Consider the following 17,717-nt stretch of genomic DNA (forward strand, 5'->3'; position numbering starts at 1 on the left):
CCCCGGTGACGTCACCGCCGCCGTCGTGACGTCACGGCCGGGGCTCGGGGTGTGACCCCCCCCCGGTCCCGGGGCCGCCGCTCCCTGAGGGGCCCCCGGAGCCTCACGGGGTCCTGGGGGCTCTGGGGGAGGCGTTCTGGGGCCCCGCGAGTATGTTTGCGTCATCAGGGGGGGTTCCCTTGGTCCCCGGAGGGGCTCATTAGGTCCCCGGGGGGGCTCCTTGGGTCTCCGGGGGGAATCCTCTTGCCCTCAGGGGGGTTCTCGTGGTCCCTGGGGGGCCCTCGGGGCTCCTGGGGGCCTTGTGGGAGTTATGTTGGTCTCTAGGGAGGTCCTTGGGTCCTCAAGAGGGTTCTCTTGGTCCCAGAGACCCCCCTCTGGTCCTTGGGTCTCTGGCAGGGATCCTTTTGTGCTCAGGGGGGTTCTCTTCGTCCCTGTGAGGGGCTCATCAGGTCACTGGGTGCTCCTTGGAGATCAGAACAAAATTCCACAGAGAGTGCTCAGGCATTGGAATGGGCTGCCCAGAGAGGGGGTGGATTCCCCATCCCTGGAGGTTTTTCAACTGAGCTTGGCCGTGGCACTGAGTGCCATGATCTGGTAAAGGGACTGGAGTTGGACCAAGGGTTGGACTTGATGATCTCGGAGGTCTTTTCCAACCCAATGGGGGTGTAAGTTGGAATTTTTGTTTAATTGGCTGGCCATTTGTGTTTTCCCATGTCACTATAGGAGCCCCAATAACTCATTAGTTTTTACTGGCATGAATCACACTCGTACTTGTCACATCTTGGTCCCTGGAGGGGTCTCTGGGGAAGGTTGTTTGGTCCTTAAGGGAGTTCATCAGGTCCCCGGGGGGCCCTCTGGGTCCTGAGGAGGTGGCCCAGGCCCCCCCAGGAGGGTGTGGGACTCCCATGTCCCCCCCCACAGGGTTCGTGGCTTGGTGTGGGACCCCCCCCATGATCCTGAGCAGGGTCCATGGCCCCCCATTTCCATCCTTGCCCCTCATCATTCCCATGTGCCTGCCCGTGCCCATGGATGGGCTGGTGCCAGCGGTCCAGGGTGTTCTCTGGGGGTCACACTGTCCATCTGCAGTGCTCTGGTGACCCAGTACCAGCTTCTCATTGTCACCTGATCAGCACAAAGACCCTGATCCTGCTGCAGCGATGTGGTGAGCAATTCCCTGGCTATTAATCATGGATTGATTCCCTGGTTATTAATCGTGGACTCCCTGGTTGTCAATCATGCAGGTTGGCCTCACATAATAATCAAGTGTCTCTTTAAAGCTCCCTTGTATGTTATTTACAGCAACAAGAAGCAGCTGAGAACAGCTGTCCTGAGAAGGAACAGAAAAATTCATGGAATCCTGGAATATTCTGAACTGAAAAGGACCCACAGGGAACCACAGCCCAGCTCCAGACCCTGCACAGACACCCCAACAATCCCACCCTGATCCCCAGAGCATTGTCCAAACTCTTCTGGAGCTCTGGCAGCCTTGGGGCCATGCCCACTGCCCTGGGGAGCCTGGTCAGTGCCCACCACCCTCTGGGGGAAGAACCTTTCCCTGAGATCCATCCCAACCCCCTGGCACAGCTCCAGCCATTCCCTGGGTCCTGTCCCTGGTCCCAGAGCAGAGCTCAGTGCCTGCCCCTCCACCTCCCCTCGGGAGGAGCTGCAGCCCCCGAGGAGTCTCCCCTCAGTGTCCTCTGCCCCAGCTGAGCAAGCCCAGTGCCCTCAGCTGCTCCTCAGACCCTTCCCCATCTCTGGGTCCCTCCTTTGGACACTCTGGAACAGCTTTAGATCCTTCTGACATTGTGACCCCCAAACTGCCCCAGGACTTGAGGTGATTCCCTTTACCAGACCCTGGCTCAGGCCCAGCAGCTTCTCTGCTGGCATCCCCCCATTCCCTGTTGCCACAGGAGGCCTCAGGATATGGGATATCCCTGCCATGGCACATCCCAAAACACAGCTGGCTTCAGGGAGGGTGGGCACTGCTCCCAGGGCACCACTGGGGCACTGACACTGCCTGCCTGAGGTTGGGGCCTTTTCTTTCTCACACTGGTGCCAGTCCTTGCCCCAGCCAAGGCTGGTGAGCTTTTCCCCATCTTCTCCAGCCTTTTCAAGCCTTCCTGCAAATCCAAGGCACATTTGGGGTTTTGTTGTTGGGGGGTTTCTTATTGTTTCTGTGGTGCCAGTCCTTGCCCAGCCGTGCCCAGTGACCCTTTTCCAGCCAGGCCTGGTGATGGGAAAGGAGCAGGTCAGGGCTGACCTGGGTATGACCCAGTGGTGTGGTGGGGATTGAGATGGGCATGGGGATGGCACTGGGGATGGGGATAGTGGTGAGGATGGGAATGGGAATGATGGTGGGGATGGGAATGGGGTTGGGGATGAGGATGGGAATGGCACTGGGGAGGGGAATGGGGATGGCAGTGGGAATGAGGATGTTGGTGAGAATGGGAATGGGAATGGGGATGAGGATGGGGGATGGTGAAGTGGTTGGGATGGTGGTGGGGATGGGAATGGGGATGGTGAAGTGGTGGGGATGGGAATGGCACTGGGGAGGGGAATAGGGACGGCAGTGGGGATGGGCATGGCTGTACAGTGCTGTTTAGATGAGGGTAAGGATGGCTGTGTGGTGCTGTTCGGATGGGGATGGCAGTGAGGAGGGGGATGAGGACGGGGATGGGGATAGTGTGGGGATGGTTGAGGTATCAGTGGGGATTGGCAGGGGAGCGGGGATAGCAGTGGGGATGGGGCTGAAGATGGTGGCGGGGATGGTGGTAGGGATGGGGATGAGCATGAGGGTGGCGGCGGGGCCGGAGACAGCTGCAGGGTGCCGTTCGCTCGGCGATGGCGGTGGGGACGGGGGGATGGCAGTGGGGATGGGGATGGCAGTGGAGATGGGGAGGGAAGCGGGGACGGCGACGGCGGCGGGGATCAGGACGGCTGCACGGTCCCGTTCGCTCGGCGATGGCGGTGGGGACAGGGGGATGGCAGTGGGGATGGGGCCGGGGATGGCAGTGGGGATGGGGATGGCGGCGGGGCCGGGGATGGCGGCGGGGCCGGGGATGGCAGTCGGGCCGGCGATGGCGGCGGGGCCGGGGATGGCAGTCGGGCCGGGGATAGCGGCGGGGCCGGGGATGGCAGTGGGGATGGGGATGGCGGCGGGGCCGGGGATGGCAGTCGGGCCGGGGATGGCGGCGGGGCCGGGGATGGCAGTGGGGATGGGGATGGCGGCGGGGCCGGGGATGGCAGTCGGGCCGGGGATGGCAGTCGGGCCGGGGATGGCAGTCGGGCCGGGGATGGCGGCGGGGCCGGGGATGGCGGCGGGGCCGGGGATGGCAGTGGGGATGGGGATGGCGGCGGGGCCGGGGATGGCAGTGGGGATGGGGATGGCGGCGGGGATGGGGATGGCAGTCGGGCCGGGGATGACGGCGGGGCCGGGGATGACGGCGGGGCCGGGGATGGCAGTGGGGATGGGGATGGCGGCGGGGCCGGGGATGGCGGCGGGGCCGGGGATGGCAGTGGGGATGGGGATGGCAGTCGGGCCGGGGATGGCAGTCGGGCCGGGGATGGCGGCGGGGCCGGGGATGACGGCGGGGCCGGGGATGGCAGTGGGGATGGGGATGACGGCGGGGCCGGGGATGGCAGTCGGGCCGGGGATGGCGGCGGGGCCGGGGATGGCGGCGGGGCCGGGGATGGCGGTACGGTGCCGTTCGCCGGCCATGGCGGTGTCCGCACGGTGCACAGCTCACCGGGGCCGCCCCGTCCCGCCTCCCGGTGCCGCCGTGACCCCGCGGGCCGATCACTTCCAGGGCGGCGCCGGCTCCCGATTTGAAAATGCGGGAGCGGCTACTGGTGCTGCTGTGCGCGCTGGCGCGGCGGCGGCGGCGGCGGCGCGGGGGAAACATGGCCGGGAACGGCACCGGGAACGGCACCGGGAACGGCATCGGCGGCTGGGACGGGCCGCAACGGCGGGCCTGGCTCCGGCACTACTACAGCCAGCGGCAGAAACGGCTCATGACGGTGACCGGGGCGGGGCCGCCGCCGGCGGGGGCACCGGAGGGGACGTGGGGACACGGCACACGGGGATGCGGAGGATGGAGGGATAAGGGGGACACGAGGAGATCGTGGGGATTCTAAGGATAGGGGGATCACTGGGAACACAGAGGAGGGGGAGGCACGGGGGACATGCAGTGGTCACGGGGACACAAAGGATGGGAGTGACATGGGGGATGCACTGAGGTCACAGGGACACGGAGCATGGGAGGATGTGGGAGACACGCAGTGGTCACAGGGACACAAAGGATGGTGGGATATCTGGGATACACAGTGGTCATGGGGACACAGGATGAAGGGTCACGAGGGACACGCAGTGATCACGGGGACACAAAGGATAGGGGGATATGGGGGACAGTGATCACGGGGACACAAAGAATGGGAGGATATGGGGGACACACAGTGATATCGGGGACACAAAGGATGGAGGTGTCACAGGGGACACACAGTGGTCACAGGGGCACACAGGTCATGGGGATATGGGGGACACACAGAGGTCACGGTGACACAGGATGGGGGATGTGAGACATAGAAGACACAGACAGGAGGGATATGGGGCACAGGGGTACACAGGTCACAGGGGCACAAGAAATGGGGAGCAGGGGTTGCAGGATGCAAAGTACAGGGGTGGGAAAGATGGGGAGCACGGGAGGCCACAAGTGGGACACAAAGGGTGGGGGACATGTGGGACCCAAACCGTGGGATGTGGGACTGAAAGGACACATGGACACAGAGATCAAAAAGGCTGGGGAATGTGGGGGTTCTGTGGGACACAAAGACAGGGACACAGAGGATGGGATGCAGAGGATATGAGGACATGAAAGAGGGGGTGACATCAAAGGTGGGGGACACGAAGGATGTGGGATATGAAAGGCCTAGGGATACAAGGGATATATGGCAGTGAGAACAAGCTTGGGAGGGGGAACACGGGGAACCTTCTGCCCTGAGCAGTGGCCAAGGAAAGCCCTTCCAAATTGGGGCTGAGCCCACAGTTCCCTTGGTTGCAGGAAATCCAGGAATGGTTGTTAAAATATAAGCCCCCAGGGGGAGTAGCCCCCCCAAAAAGGGACTTTTCCAGAAAGCTCCTTGTCTGCAGCATCTGGGCATCTTCTCCAGGATCACAGCTACTGACTGGTGGGTTTGCAGCGGGGTTTCCCGGGAAGAGGAAGGTTTAACCCAGTAGTAGTTCACTTGGGACCATGGGCCAGCTGGCACTGGGTGACTGCCTGCCATGAGCAGGTTTCTTGAGCTGGGTGGTCTTCAGAGGGGGATCCTGGTGGAGTGCAGGGTGGGGATGGGGAGATGCACTCTCACACTGCTCTTGTCTCCCCACCATGCTGCAGCTCCTAATTGCTCACCGGAGAAGAACCAGCTGCTGCTTCTACCCCCGTGCCTGGCCCAGCCTCAGGGGCACGGACTGGTGGGAGCGGGTGGTCCTGAAGGAGTTTGGGCCACAGGACTGGCTGGAGAAGTTCCGGATGTCCAAGGAGACCTTCTTCTATGTCTGCAACCAGCTGCGGCCCGGGCTGGCTCCACACAGCGCCCACTTCCACCCCACGCTGCCCCTGGAGAAGCGGGTGGCCGTGGCGCTGTGGCACTTGGCCACCAACGTGGAGTACCAGACCCTGAGCCCACTCTTGGGCGTGGGGCCCTCCACGGTGCAGAGCTGCGTGCGGGAGGTCAGCTACGCCGTGGTGCTGCTGCTGAAGCCGCTCTACCTGCGGCTGCCCAACGAGAAGGAGCTGGAGAACATGGTGCGCATCTTCCGCACGCGCTGGGGGTTCCCGCACTGCATCGGCGCGCTGGACAGCCTGCACATCCCCATCCACCCGCCCCTGCGCCTCGCCGCCGACTACTGCAATGGCCAGGGCTGGCACTCCATCCTCACACAGGCCACCGTGGACGGGCTGGGGCAGTTCTGGGATGTCTCCACCGCCTTCCCGGGCAGCATGGAGAACAGTGCAGTGCTGGAGAGCTCCAGCCTGTGGGTGCTGGCCAAGGAGGGCCGGCTGTGCCCCAACCCTCCCAAGCACTTCATGGGGAAGGCACAGAAGTACGTGCTGCTGGGCGATGCCACCTACCCCCTGCAGGACTGGATCCTCAAGCCCTACCAGGAGGACGAGAACCTCACCCAGCGCCAGCTGCAGTTCAACTACCGCCTGAAGCGCGCCCACAGCGTCATCGAGAACGCCTTCCTGCGCCTCAAGGCGCGCTGGCAGATCCTCCTCAAGTGCGATGACTGCAGCCTGGAGCTGCTGCCCACCCTGGTCCTTGCCTGCTGCATCCTCCACAACGTCTGCGAGGCCCACGACAACCCCTTCAATGAGGAGTGGCTGGAGGGCGCCGAGCCCACCGAGCTGCCCAAGCCCTGCCAGCCCGCACCCGCTGCCATGGAGGACAACCGCGCTGAGCAGGTGCGGGAGCTGATGTGCCAGTACTTTGAGAGCTGCGGGGAGGGCTGACGGGGCATCCCTGCACATCCCTGCTCCAAGACTTGCCATGGACTCTGGCAGACATCGTCCCAGTGGTGCCAGGACTGCAGCCCAACCACTGCCCAGCTGCACCACGTGGGCCGGAGCGGGGAGAGGCAGCCGTGTCATGCACGTGCTGGGTTTGCTGTGAAGGTTTCAGGCAGTGGAATGTATTTCGTGCCCTTGCACTCTTCCCAGGATCTGGGTGGTCTGGTGGTGTGTTGTGTGCTGTGGGAGTGAGGTGGGATCAGGGCTGGGAGGGAGGGGGGCAATGCCAGAGTCTCCCTCTCCCATGTCCCGAGGCCCCTCCATCAGGCCGAGACCAGCAGGAGCCTTGAAATGAGGCAAAACCCCTTTGAAGGTTCGAAACTTTTTGTGTAAACACACCTGGGAGGGGAAGGGGAGGAAAGGGCAGAGCAATGACTTGCCAAGGGCTGGCACCAGCCTGGAATGAAACTGCATCTGCAAACTGCTGCATGTGCTGCCGTGGGGGGGGTGGGCTGGGCTGCCCACCTTGGCACCTCTGGCTCCTCTTGGGAGGGGTTTGCCCAGCCTAGCACTCCCCAAATCTTCCCTGGAAGGGTTTTTCCCAGCCTGGCACCTGTGGCCCCTCTCCAGAGAGATTTTGCCCACCTTGACACCCTCTGGCCCCACTCGAGGGATTGTGCCCAGCCTGGCACCCCCCGATCCCTCCCTGTGTTTTTCCCAGCCTGGCACTCCCAGGCCCCTTTCCAGAGAGATTTTGCCCAGCCTGGTACACCCCTGGCCATTCTCCAGCGAGGGTCTTTGGCTGAGCCCCGGTTCCCGAGTGTCCCTGCCCGGTTCTCTCCCCGCTCTCTCCGGTGTCCCTGCCCGGTTCTCGCCCGGTTCCCTCCCGAGTGTCCCCGCCCGGTTCTCTCCCGGGTGTCCCTGCCCTGTTCTCGCCAGGTTCCCTCCCGGGTGTCCCTGCCCTGTTCTCGCCCGGTTCCCTCCCGGTGTGTCCCCGCCCGGTTCCCTCCCGGTGTGTCCCCGCCCGGTTTCCTCCCGGGTGTCCCTGCCCTGTTCTCGCCCGGTTCCCTCCCGGTGTGTCCCCGCCCGGTTCCCTCCCGGTGTGTCCCCGCCCGGTTCCCTCCCGGTGTGTCCCCGCCCGGTTCCCGCCCCGCTGGATCCTCATCCCGGGAAATGGCGGCTCCGGGGCCTGCAGCGCCACCTGGCGGCCGGGCGGCGGTTCCCGGCCGGGCGGCGCATGCGCTGTGGGTCTGTCACGTGACGGAGCAGCAACATGGCGGCGCGCGGTGAGTGGAGCATCGGTACGGCCCGACCTTCCCGCGCACCCCCCGGTCTTCTCTGTCACCCCCGGCACCACCCAGGGACACCCTCGGCCCTCCCCGGGCCCTGTCTGTTTCTTCCTGACCCTTCGTGTCTGCCCCCGTTCCCTCGGACCCGGCCCGGCAGCTCCGGAGGCGTCTCGGGTCCGGACACTCGCTGTGGGGTCGGCCCCGGCCTCGGGGTCCCGTTCCCCGCGGCCCTTTCCGCCCCGTCCCTTATGGTGGTGAGGCCCCCCCCGTGACTCCTTGCCTTCCCCGTGCGCAGGGCAGTGACCAAGGAGGCTCCCGGAGCGCCCCGTGTGAGCGGCCCGTGCCCGCCGCGATGGTGACGGAGCAGGAGGTGGAGGCCACCGGCCGCACGCTGCTGGACGCGGCGCAGCCCCTGCCCGCGCGGTTCCGCGCCCTCTTCACCCTGCGGAACGTGGGCGGCCGCGCGGCCGTGGACTGGATCAGCCGCGCCTTCGGGGACGGGTCGGCACTGCTGAAGCACGAGCTGGCCTTCTGCCTGGGCCAGATGCAGGACGAGGCCGCCATCCCAGTTCTCATCCGAGTGCTGGAGGACACGGGCCAGGAGCCCATGGTGAGGCACGAAGCAGGTATGATGGCAGCTCCTGTGGCTCTGGGGGCAGGGAGGAGGCTGACGAGTGGGGCTGGGGGTGCTTCCCCCCCCCGTATGCAACAGGCCCCCCTTGGACTGGCGTGATCCGGCTTGGGTGTCAAACCCTGAGTCATGTAATGCCTCACCATATTCCTTGGACAGGCCTGGCTGGACTGGTTGGCCGAGCCCTCCAGTTCTGCAGGAGGCTCCCTCCTGCTGTGTTTGTTTGGGATTGGTCAGTCAGGCCTGTGTCCACATTTGTCCCATTTGGGATTGGTCAGTCAGGCCTGTGTCCACATTTGTCCCATTTGGGATTGGTCAGTCAGGCCTGTGTCCACATTTATCCCATTTGGGATTGGTCAGTCAGACCTGTGTCCACATTTATCCCATTTGGGATTGGTCAGTCAGACCTGTGTCCACATTTATCCCATTTGGGATTGGTCAGTCAGGCCTGTGTCCACATTTATCCCATTTGGGATTGGTCAGTCAGACCTGTGTCCACATTTATCCCATTTGGGATCGGTCAGTCAGGCCTGTGTCCACATTTGTCCCATTTGGGATTGGTCAGTCAGGCCTGTGTCCACATTTATCCCATTTGGGATTGGTCAGTCAGACCTGTGTCCACATTTATCCCATTTGGGATTGGTCAGTCAGGCCTGTGTCCACATTTGTCCCATCTGGGATTGCTCAGTCAGGCCTGTGTCCATGTTTGTCCCATTTGGGATTGGTCAGTCAGGCCTGTGTCCACATTTGTCCCATCTGGGATCGCTCAGTCAGGCCTGTGTCCATGTTTGTCCCATTTGGGATTGGTCAGTCAGGCCTGTGTCCATGTTTGTCCCATTTGGGATTGGTCAGTCAGGCCTGTGTCCATGTTTGTCCCATTTGGGATTGGTCAGTCAGGCCTGTGTCCATGTTTGTCCCATTTGGGATTGGTCAGTCAGGCCTGTGTCCATGTTTGTCCCATTTGGGATTGGTCAGTCAGGCCTGTGTCCATGTTTGTCCCATTTGGGATTGGTCAGTCAGGCCTGTGTCCATGTTTGTCCCATTTGGGATTGGTCAGTCAGGCCTGTGTCCATGTTTGTCCCATCTGGGATCGCTCAGTCAGGCCCGTGTCCATGTTTGTCCCATCTGGGATGAGTTGTCCATGTTTCAGAGCAGGGCAAGGCTTTGCCAGAGGACACAGCAGGGTCCTCCTCATACAGATACCACAGTAACATCCTGACATGTCCATCCTTCCTTCCTTCAGGTGAAGCCCTGGGTGCTATTGGGAACCCCAAGGTGCTGGATATCCTGAAACGCTATTGTGAGGACCCCGTGGTTGAGGTGAGGGTTCTGGGGGGCCATTTCCCCTGGGATGCAGCACTGCTGGTCTGGGACGGTGAGGCAGGTCCCTGCTGGGCAGCTCCTGGCCCTGGGTGGTGCCATCCTGCTCCATGCTGGGGCCCTCCCAGTGCCAACCCACAGCCAGAGCCGTGTCCCCGTCCCCGCAGGTGGCAGAGACGTGCCAGTTGGCTGTGAGGAGGCTGGAGTGGCTGCAGGAGAACAAGGACAAGCCAGACACCAGCCCCTACCGCTCTGTGGATCCTGCTCCTCCCGCCGAGGAGACGGACGTTGCCAAACTCCGGGAGATCCTCCTGGATGAGTCCCGGGAGCTGTTCGACCGCTACCGGGCCATGTTCGCCCTGCGGAACGTGGGGAACCAGGATGCTGTGCTGGCACTGGCCGAAGGTGAGGGGCTGTCCTTGCTCTGGGTCTGTCCAGGTTAATCTGGGATGAGCCCTGCCCAAATCTGGGGCTGCCAGAGCTGCTCTCACATGTTGGTGTCTAGAGCTGCTGTCCCCCTGGCACATTGCAGAGTTCTGGGTGATGTCTGGTGTTCCAGACTCCCTTGCCACCCTCCAGGGCCCCTTTCCTGAGGGTCTGGGTGGGAGGGCACAGACAGTGATGGTGGCCTGGGACCAGCCTGTCTGACCTGGCCTTGGGGTGTTGGGGTCCTGCTCTCCTGGCCTGGAAAGTTAGAGGCTGCTGGGGTTTGGGAATAGCTCTGGAGAGGGGAGTAAATGTCTTCTGAGTGGGGAAGAGGCAGAGCCCACCCCCTCAAACCAAGGGTAGTGGACAAGGCTCCCCAGGCATCTGGGACCATGCAGGTCTGTGAGATGTTTTCTGCCAGCTCCTGCTCCAGCTGCTTAGAGCCAGAAGCCTGGAGGCCCTGGCCATGCTGCCAGTCCTGCTGGAACACTGTGTGGTGGGACATGGCCTGGTGCTCTGCGGGGGGGTGGGTGCTGCCATCACGGGAGGGCCCTAGAGTAGAACTGGGATCAAGGAGCAGGGTGGGACACCCCTTGCTATTCATGGGGCTGAAGGGGGTGACCCGTGGCCCCAGGTGGGGGCTCCAGCCAGGCACTGGGTACATTTGGGGTGTCCTGTCTCCCTGTCCCACGTGCCCCTCCATCCCCTCTCCACAGGGCTGCGCTGTGGCAGCGCGCTCTTCCGCCACGAGGTGGGCTACGTGCTGGGGCAGCTGCAGGACGAGGCGTGTGTGCCCCAGCTCACGGCCACGCTGTGCCAGCGCTCAGAGAGCCCCATGGTGCGACACGAGTGTGCCGAGGCCCTGGGGGCCATCGCGCGGCCCTCCTGCCTGCGCGCCCTGCGCGCCTTCGCTGCCGACGGGGAGCGCGTGGTGCGCGAGAGCTGCCAGGTGGCCCTGGACATGTACGAGTACGAGAACAGCACCGAGTTCCAGTACGCCGACGGGCTCTGCAAGCTGCAGGCCTCCCCCTGAGCCTGGGCTGGGGGGCACCGCAGCGGGCGTGCTGCCTCCCACGCTCTCCTGCCGCTGATCGGGCCATCGCGGCCACCTCCGCTGGCGTCAGTACATCTGTGCCTTGCTGTGCAGAGGTGGAGGGGGAACTGGATCTGTTCTCTGGCACGATGACAACCACCTTTTCCCTCCAAATCCAGGCTGAGCTGCTACTTGCCTCCCACCAGCCCACATTTCCTGGGTCTGCCCCTGTTTCCCTGCCAGGATCCACGGTGCCTGCCTGCAGCCTGGCTTGGGGCTTGCACCAGGTGGGCTCGGCTCGGCACGTCGGAGCCTGCTGCGGCTCTGCAGGGCTCAGGGCTGCTCTGCCTTGGTGCTGCCACGTTGGCTCATGTGAAACAGCTCTGTTCTTCCCACCTGAGCTTTGCTGGGGGCTAGGATGGGCTTTGGGCACCCGCTCTGTGGGTTGTGATGTTGGGATGCTTCTAAATCGCCCTCGGTGCTGGTGTTGAGCTGGGGCCCTCCTCACCCCTGCGGTGGGTTTGGCTTCTCCTGTTGGGACAGGCCAAGGCTGAGCCTGTGGCAGCCTCTGCCCCAGGATGAGGGTTGCTTCATGGCAAAGTTGGGAAGATTTGGCTGGTTTTAATTTCTGCAGGGAATGGCGCTGCCATTAGGGCAGGCAGGGTGAGGCAGAGCCTGCCTGGGCATCCTCCTGCATTTAACCAGAGCCGGGAGACTGGGGCTGCTGCTGGCACCCAAACCCAAACCCCGTGGCCAGCCCAGCCTGGGCACCTGGCGGGGGCTGGCAGGGAATAAAGCACTGGCACAGGGAGCTGGAGTGAGTCGAGCTGTGATTTACCTTTGCCCAGGTGTGAGGTGCAGCCAGTGCTGTGGGGTTGGGCCCTGGTGGGGAGCTCAGGGGTTGCTGTAACGGAGTCATAGAACTATTGAAGTTGGAAAATACTTTTAAAATTGAGTTCAGCCACGGTGGGAGGAGAGCAGGGAATGGGGTGCCCCAGGATCGCCCTCAAGACTGCCCAGTGAAGGGGCCAGTGGGTCCCACTGCCCTGGAGGGCCTGGCACCTGCTGGGCTTGCCTGGCTTTTCTCCCCTTGTCCAAGAGCTCCCTGTGAATCACTCTCAGACTCAATCCTCTTAGTCTCTGGCCAGCTCAGCATCTCCAGGGCTCTGGTGCTCGGGGACACAGCTGAGGGGCAGCCCTGGCCATGGCCCAGTCTGGCCCAGATCAGGACCCCAGGGAAGGGGCTCTTACTGAAGATGTGACCAGGTTTGATCACCTGTACACACTGGAAATCAGTCCCACGTGCCCAAGTGCTGTGGGTGGGGTCACCTGTGTGTGACATGGAGGGTCAGGGGCTCTGAACCGTCTTTCCCCAGTGCTGGAGACAAACACCTGGTGTTTTCACATTGTTTGGAGTCAGCAGCTGTTTTGGGGCTTCTTGTCCCCCCTCCCTTACCCGCCATAGCCCCTGGGTGGTGGGCAGGACCTGGCTGGCACTTCCAGGCTCTGGGGTGTCCCTGTGCCCATCTCCATCCCCAGGACAGTGGGATGGGCCATTTCCCCTGTGCCACGTTACCATTTCCACCATCCCCTTGTTGGCACACAGATTCTGGCACACTTCGAGCACATTTCCCTGGAGTTTCCCAGTGTGTTTGTTCCCTCTTGTCACCCCGGCTGCCCCAGCCCTTGTTCTCCAGCCTTTCCACAGGTGACTCACTCGGACCGTGCAGGGTTGTTTCCCCATCTTTCTGTGCTGACATTTGCCCCTGGTCCCCCAAATACTTTAAGACCAAACTGGAACAAAATGCATTTCTGAGGCTAAAATCTGGGTAGGGGTGACCTGGAACAGCAGAGCTGGGAGGTGCTGGAGTGGAGCAGGGCCAGACCTTGAGCCCTGACTTGGCACCGAACCTGCCAGCACCTTCACCCCTTCCTGACTAGCCCATGCTGGGAAGAGTTTTGAGTTTTTCCCAAAGCTGTTGCTGGTCATGGCCAAATCCTGCACCCTTCTGGTGTTGGGGAAGTCAGTTTTGAGGGATGCCTGGACCCCATGCACCCCCTCAGGCTGCTCCTCTCAGGGTGGAGGGGTGACATTGGGCACTGGGGTGACACTGGACAGTGGGATGCCACATCTGTCAGCCATCATGAAGCTCTGGGAAGGTGACAGCCCCTCACCGTAAGCTGCTCCACCACCCACTGAAGGGGTTATTGCAGGAGCCCCCTGGTCTGGGGCTGCATCCCCAACCTCTCTGCCCATCACCTCCTGGCTCTGAGGGTGCTGTGTCCTTTTGGATTTCACACCATCTGCTCCGGGGATCCGGGGCTGCTGGCGGATTTAACCCAGCCCGGGGGAGGGAGGAGAGACCTCGGGCATCCCTCCCCATCCCTGCCCTTGGGGCTCTCCACCTGCAGGTGTTTCCTCACTCCCGGGGGGGCAGTGTGGGCCCCGCAGTGCTGCCAGAGGGGCAGGTTTGGGGGACCCTGGCCCGCGTCGGAGCCCAGTGGTCACCCCCCAGGCTGAGGCAGCCAGGCTGTGCCCGGATTAGCGGGCGCTAAGCTCCTCTGCAGCACAGCTCCTGTCGCACGGAGGGCGAGTGGCACCGTCACTGCCCCTGGGGACACTGCTATCCCTGTAAGCCGCTGGCGGAGGCTTCAGTGGCTCGGGGCAGGGGTGTGTGGGGAGCTGGCCATGGCCCTGGCGGGGGGCATCCCGCTCCCTGGCACCGGGGGAGCGTGGGGGCCGCGGCACTTGCTGCAGTCGCCCCCCGAGGAGGACGGGGTGCTGTACGTGGACTACAAGCCCCCGGCCTTGGACAGCATCCGCCTGCCCCGCTACGTCTTGTACCTGATGATGGCAGCGACGCTGGTGCTGGTGGTGGCTTATGCCATCGTGGGGCACCTGATCAAAGACCTGATGCACGACTTCGCTGGTGAGTGCTGCCCAGAGTGGGCTTTGGGGCGGGCAGAGGCCAGGGGGATCCCCTCCAGCCGGAGCCTGAGCCGTGGCCGGGCTGTGCTGCTGACGGCCCCCGCTCTGCCCCCGCAGACTGGGCATTTGGGCCCAAGCCGGAGGAGGAGAGAGCGGTGATGGCCGAGGGCACCGCTGCGGAGGTGGAGTGGTTGGAGGAGGACGAGGTGCTGGCGGAGCGGAAGGTGGAGGGTGAAGGTGCTGGTGCCCTTCCCGGCATGGACATCCCGCTGGGACTGCTGGCCCCACGCAGCTCTGTCTCCTTTGCTGACTCCCCCAAGAAGAGGTTCTTCTAGGGCCAGGGGACCCCTGTGCCACCACTGGGACCCCACAGCCCTGCCCAGCTGTCAGGTCATAGCATAGTCACCGACACTGCCCGGCTTCCTCCTCCCTGCCCACCCCCAGTGCTGCCCTTGGTTCCTCACCCCAATGAAGCCGCCTGCCCCAGCCCTGCCTGCCCCTTGGCCCAGCACAGCACGGGGGTGGCAGGGCTGGGACATCTCAACCTTTGCCTGGAGTGACAGCACCCCTTGGCACAGCTGTGCCACCCCTGGGCATGGGCACGTGGGAGGGCACATGCGTGTGGGTGCACATGCATGGACACACAAGGATGTGTAAAGGTGTGTGCTCAGGAGTGCAAACCCCTGGGGTGGGGGCACAGACACGGGGTGTGCACATGTGCACAAGGAAACATGGATGCAAACACCTCTGGGGGGCCTGTGTCAGTGCAGGCACACAGGGAGGGATGGACAGCTGGACACGGAGGTTATGCCCCCATCTCCCCCTTGGTGCCCTGGCACTGCCAGGCTGTGCCAGGTGGCACCCACAGATGCCCCAAAGCCAGTCTTGGGGGGGGCAAAGCTGTTGCCCTGGGTGAGGGCACGGGATGGGAGCTGTCATATGGACCGACACCCCCTGCCTTAAACCCAGGCTGGGGATGGATTCTCTTTCTCCACACCTGTAGTGGGGCCCCTGTCCTTGTGTCCCCAGGCTCCTTCACCCCTCAGGGAATCGCTGCTGTCAGGGTGGTCCTGCTGAAAGTCCCTGTCCATCCCTGGGGTGCTGCTGCTGCCACCTCAGCCTTGCCTGTGCCCTGGTGGTCTCCCCAATGACACCACTAATATTTAGCTGCTGACAGTATTCAGGCACTCCATGGGACATGATAGGGTCCCATTGGCACCAGGTGGGATCCTCTCTGAGCCAGCTGGCCCGTGAGTGGGGAAGGGCCGGGGGTGGCTGGGCACTGCCCACTCCCTCTGTGCTGCCCCAACCCCCTGGGATCTGCCCCAGCCCTGCCAGTGGGGATGAGGGGTGGCACCCCATAGGCAACGGGGGCAGCAGGCAGGGTGGGCACTCCTCCACCCCACCAGCCACCTCTCTGCCCTTCCCCCTGCACACCCACCCACCTTCCTGTCCACCTGTCCATGTGTCCACTCACCCATCCTGAGGATGGTTCCCCGTCCTGGCCATAGGGGTCCCACTGTGGTTCCCGAGGTGGTGGCCACTAGCTGCCACGGGGGGCTAGTGCCTGGGCCAGGGGACAAGTGCCACCTCCCACCGGTGACAGGAGCCACGTCGCCATGGTGCTTGGTGACACTTGTCCTCATGAGGCCCATAAAGGCGCCCGTTGCCCTGGGTGTGGAGACCCGGCCCGGCAGCGGCGGGGGCAGCAGCTCAGCTCGGGCAGCAGGACTGGCTGTGCCCAGCTCTTCCTTCGCCTGAAGATGCTGCGGCTCTCGCAGCGCCCCTCGCTCCTGCTCCTGCTCGTCCTTGCCGCCACCGCCCGGGGACAGGCCGGTAGGTGCCCTGTGTCCCTCCTGTGCCCCTCCCGTGCTCCTGTGCCCTGGGCTGCCTGCGGGGGTGGCCATGCCCACCTCAAGGCATCAGGTCAGCTCCTGAGAGACTTTTCCAGTGGGAGCAGTCTGGTCCAGCAGCAACCCTTTTGAGGACAGAGCAGAAAGACTTGGGGGCACCCACCTGCTGTCTCCAATGCTCCCCACCCCACCATGCCAGGCACCCCTATGCTCTCATGGGCACAGACAGCACCCAAGGGATGGTGGGAAGAGGGAAATGATGAGTGTTTGCCAGTGTCCCCTTGTGTCCCCAGCAGGCTCGGCACAATTAGGACCCTGTACCATGGGTTGGGGTGTTCCCATCCCTTGCAGAATGGAGCTGTCCCCATCCCCACTTTTGCCATCCCGTTTCTGTTCCTCTGCAAAGCAGGTACCGGCCCAAAGGTGCTGGAGCCCTGGCTGCTGGGCCTCACAGCCGTCGTCGTCTTCCTCTTCATCGTCTTCGTGGTGCTGATCATTAACCGGTTCTGGAATCTCAGGATGCGCAGGTTGGGGGGGGGATCGGGGGCGCTGGTCGGGAGGACCCTGTGGCGGAGTACCCTGGGGTGGGGATGGGCTGTGCCCAGGCACCGCTCAGCCCCTCTTTCCCCTCGCAGGAAGGACAGCGACTACCCGGAGACCACGGGGACTGTCAGGTACCATGGCCCGGGTGGGGCAGGGCGGCGCCGGGACCCCCTCCCGCCCGGGGCTCGGATCCCACCCAGGGTGGCCACGTGCTGGCGGTGCCGTGGTGGCCTCTGTGCCGTGGTGCCTCGCGCGCCCCTGGCACGGCCACGGTGCCGCTGCCATCGGGGCGGCCGTGCCCGGCTGACCGACGTTCACTCCCTCCCCCAGACTAGAGGACGTCGGCCACATCAACCCAGCGGTTGAGGACAGCGACGAGGAGAGCGATGGCAAGAGTCAGAACTACCCTACGGCCCTCTGAACCCCCCGGCCACCGCTGCCCACCTCTGGGCGCCATCGCCGGGCACCGCACCCTCACCCCGTCCGAGGATCCGCGCCGGGTTTCAGCGACAGCCGCGGCCACCGTGGCATCTCCCGCCCCGCCGTCGCTCCGGCTGTGGCCAAGACCCGGCCCGGATATTCCGCCCGCCGGAGCGGAGCGGGGGGAGAGGCGGGCGGGACGGCAGCGGCACCCCCCCGCCCACCCAGAGGTGGGCCGGAGGGAGATCCCAGCCGCGGGGGCACAAGGACAGCCCCTCCTCCCAGCCGTGCCCAGTAAAGGTCCCCAGCCTGCCCCGGGGTCAAGCGTTTGGTGTCACCGTGCTGGGCAGGGGCTGTGCCGCCCCGGGGCAGGGCACAGTGGCGGGTTCCGAGGGGCCAGACCTCAGCGACCCCGGCACGGCGAGAGCCGCTGTCCGGCCACGCCGCTGCCCCGACACCCCCGGGTCGAGGGTGGGCACCGAGGGGTCGAGGGGCACCGGGGAGGAGGCTGGGTGGCCTCGCCCCCGGCTGTCCTGAGCCGCGCTTGGGGGCAGGGACGATGGGGACAAGGGGGTGACTGCGCAGCTTCGGTCAACAGCGCCCTAGAGGTTAGGGCGATGACGTCACGTGCAAGAGGTGTGACGTCGCGTGGCATGGCCTCGATGCAGAGGAGGTGGCAGCAGCTCTGAAGCCTCACGTGAACCCACGGCTGACCCCACCCAGTGTCCCTGTCCCCTTTGTCCCCTCCCTGCCTCTCCGCGGCT

General features: G+C 63.9%; 4 protein-coding genes across 6 annotated transcripts; all 4 read left to right on the plus strand.

The window, feature by feature from the left end:
• The first annotated feature begins 3,670 nt into the window (after positions 1–3,670).
• On the plus strand, positions 3,671–6,711 carry LOC139683301 (uncharacterized). Its single transcript, XM_071578298.1, has 2 exons — positions 3,671–4,017; positions 5,394–6,711. Exons 1-2 carry the CDS (start codon positions 3,832–3,834, stop codon positions 6,510–6,512), a joined length of 1,305 nt encoding a protein of 434 aa, XP_071434399.1. The 5' UTR covers positions 3,671–3,831; the 3' UTR covers positions 6,513–6,711.
• A 1,050-nt stretch (positions 6,712–7,761) lies between these two features.
• DOHH (deoxyhypusine hydroxylase) lies at positions 7,762–12,019 on the plus strand. 2 transcript variants are annotated; one of them, XM_071578300.1, is made up of 5 exons: positions 7,762–7,795; positions 8,094–8,424; positions 9,673–9,749; positions 9,917–10,154; positions 10,892–12,019. In XM_071578300.1, the coding sequence occupies exons 2-5, from the start codon at positions 8,151–8,153 to the stop codon at positions 11,206–11,208; spliced, it is 906 nt and encodes a 301-aa protein (XP_071434401.1). In that variant the 5' UTR covers positions 7,762–7,795; positions 8,094–8,150; the 3' UTR covers positions 11,209–12,019. The 2 variants fall into 2 exon arrangements, with proteins under 2 accessions (XP_071434401.1, XP_071434400.1); XM_071578299.1 differs by having other exon boundaries at positions 7,770–7,810.
• A 1,634-nt stretch (positions 12,020–13,653) lies between these two features.
• On the plus strand, positions 13,654–14,481 carry SMIM44 (small integral membrane protein 44). Its single transcript, XM_071578304.1, has 2 exons — positions 13,654–14,138; positions 14,255–14,481. The coding sequence occupies exons 1-2, from the start codon at positions 13,898–13,900 to the stop codon at positions 14,470–14,472; spliced, it is 459 nt and encodes a 152-aa protein (XP_071434405.1). The 5' UTR covers positions 13,654–13,897; the 3' UTR covers positions 14,473–14,481.
• Positions 14,482–15,756: 1,275 nt separating this feature from the next.
• On the plus strand, positions 15,757–17,266 carry SMIM24 (small integral membrane protein 24). Of its 2 annotated transcripts, none has more exons than XM_071578301.1 (4): positions 15,757–15,973; positions 16,397–16,517; positions 16,626–16,664; positions 16,864–17,266. In XM_071578301.1, the coding sequence occupies exons 1-4, from the start codon at positions 15,757–15,759 to the stop codon at positions 16,952–16,954; spliced, it is 468 nt and encodes a 155-aa protein (XP_071434402.1). In that variant the 3' UTR covers positions 16,955–17,266. The 2 variants fall into 2 exon arrangements, with proteins under 2 accessions (XP_071434402.1, XP_071434403.1); XM_071578302.1 differs by having other exon boundaries at positions 16,400–16,517.
• The last annotated feature ends 451 nt before the right edge of the window (positions 17,267–17,717 follow it).

Source organism: Pithys albifrons, chromosome 27 (assembly GCF_047495875.1).
Source record: "Pithys albifrons albifrons isolate INPA30051 chromosome 27, PitAlb_v1, whole genome shotgun sequence".
Taxonomy (NCBI): Eukaryota; Metazoa; Chordata; class Aves; order Passeriformes; family Thamnophilidae; genus Pithys; species Pithys albifrons.

What these genes read in the sequence shown, in the direction of transcription:
- LOC139683301 (XM_071578298.1), top strand. Translation starts at nt 3,832, where the DNA reads ATGCGGGAGCGGCTACTGGTGCTGCTGTGCGCGCTGGCGCGGCGGCGG. An exon ending in GGCAGAAACGGCTCATGACG is followed by an intron (nt 4,018 to 5,393) that starts GTGACCGGGGCG and finishes ACCATGCTGCAG; the next exon opens with CTCCTAATTGCTCACCGGAG.
- SMIM44 (XM_071578304.1), top strand. Translation starts at nt 13,898, where the DNA reads ATGGCCCTGGCGGGGGGCATCCCGCTCCCTGGCACCGGGGGAGCGTGG. An exon ending in CCTGATGCACGACTTCGCTG is followed by an intron (nt 14,139 to 14,254) that starts GTGAGTGCTGCC and finishes CTGCCCCCGCAG; the next exon opens with ACTGGGCATTTGGGCCCAAG.
- SMIM24 (XM_071578301.1), top strand. Translation starts at nt 15,757, where the DNA reads ATGGTGCTTGGTGACACTTGTCCTCATGAGGCCCATAAAGGCGCCCGT. An exon ending in CACCGCCCGGGGACAGGCCG is followed by an intron (nt 15,974 to 16,396) that starts GTAGGTGCCCTG and finishes TCCTCTGCAAAG; the next exon opens with CAGGTACCGGCCCAAAGGTG. An exon ending in TGGAATCTCAGGATGCGCAG is followed by an intron (nt 16,518 to 16,625) that starts GTTGGGGGGGGG and finishes TTCCCCTCGCAG; the next exon opens with GAAGGACAGCGACTACCCGG.
- DOHH (XM_071578300.1), top strand. Translation starts at nt 8,151, where the DNA reads ATGGTGACGGAGCAGGAGGTGGAGGCCACCGGCCGCACGCTGCTGGAC. An exon ending in CATGGTGAGGCACGAAGCAG is followed by an intron (nt 8,425 to 9,672) that starts GTATGATGGCAG and finishes TCCTTCCTTCAG; the next exon opens with GTGAAGCCCTGGGTGCTATT. An exon ending in GTGAGGACCCCGTGGTTGAG is followed by an intron (nt 9,750 to 9,916) that starts GTGAGGGTTCTG and finishes CCGTCCCCGCAG; the next exon opens with GTGGCAGAGACGTGCCAGTT.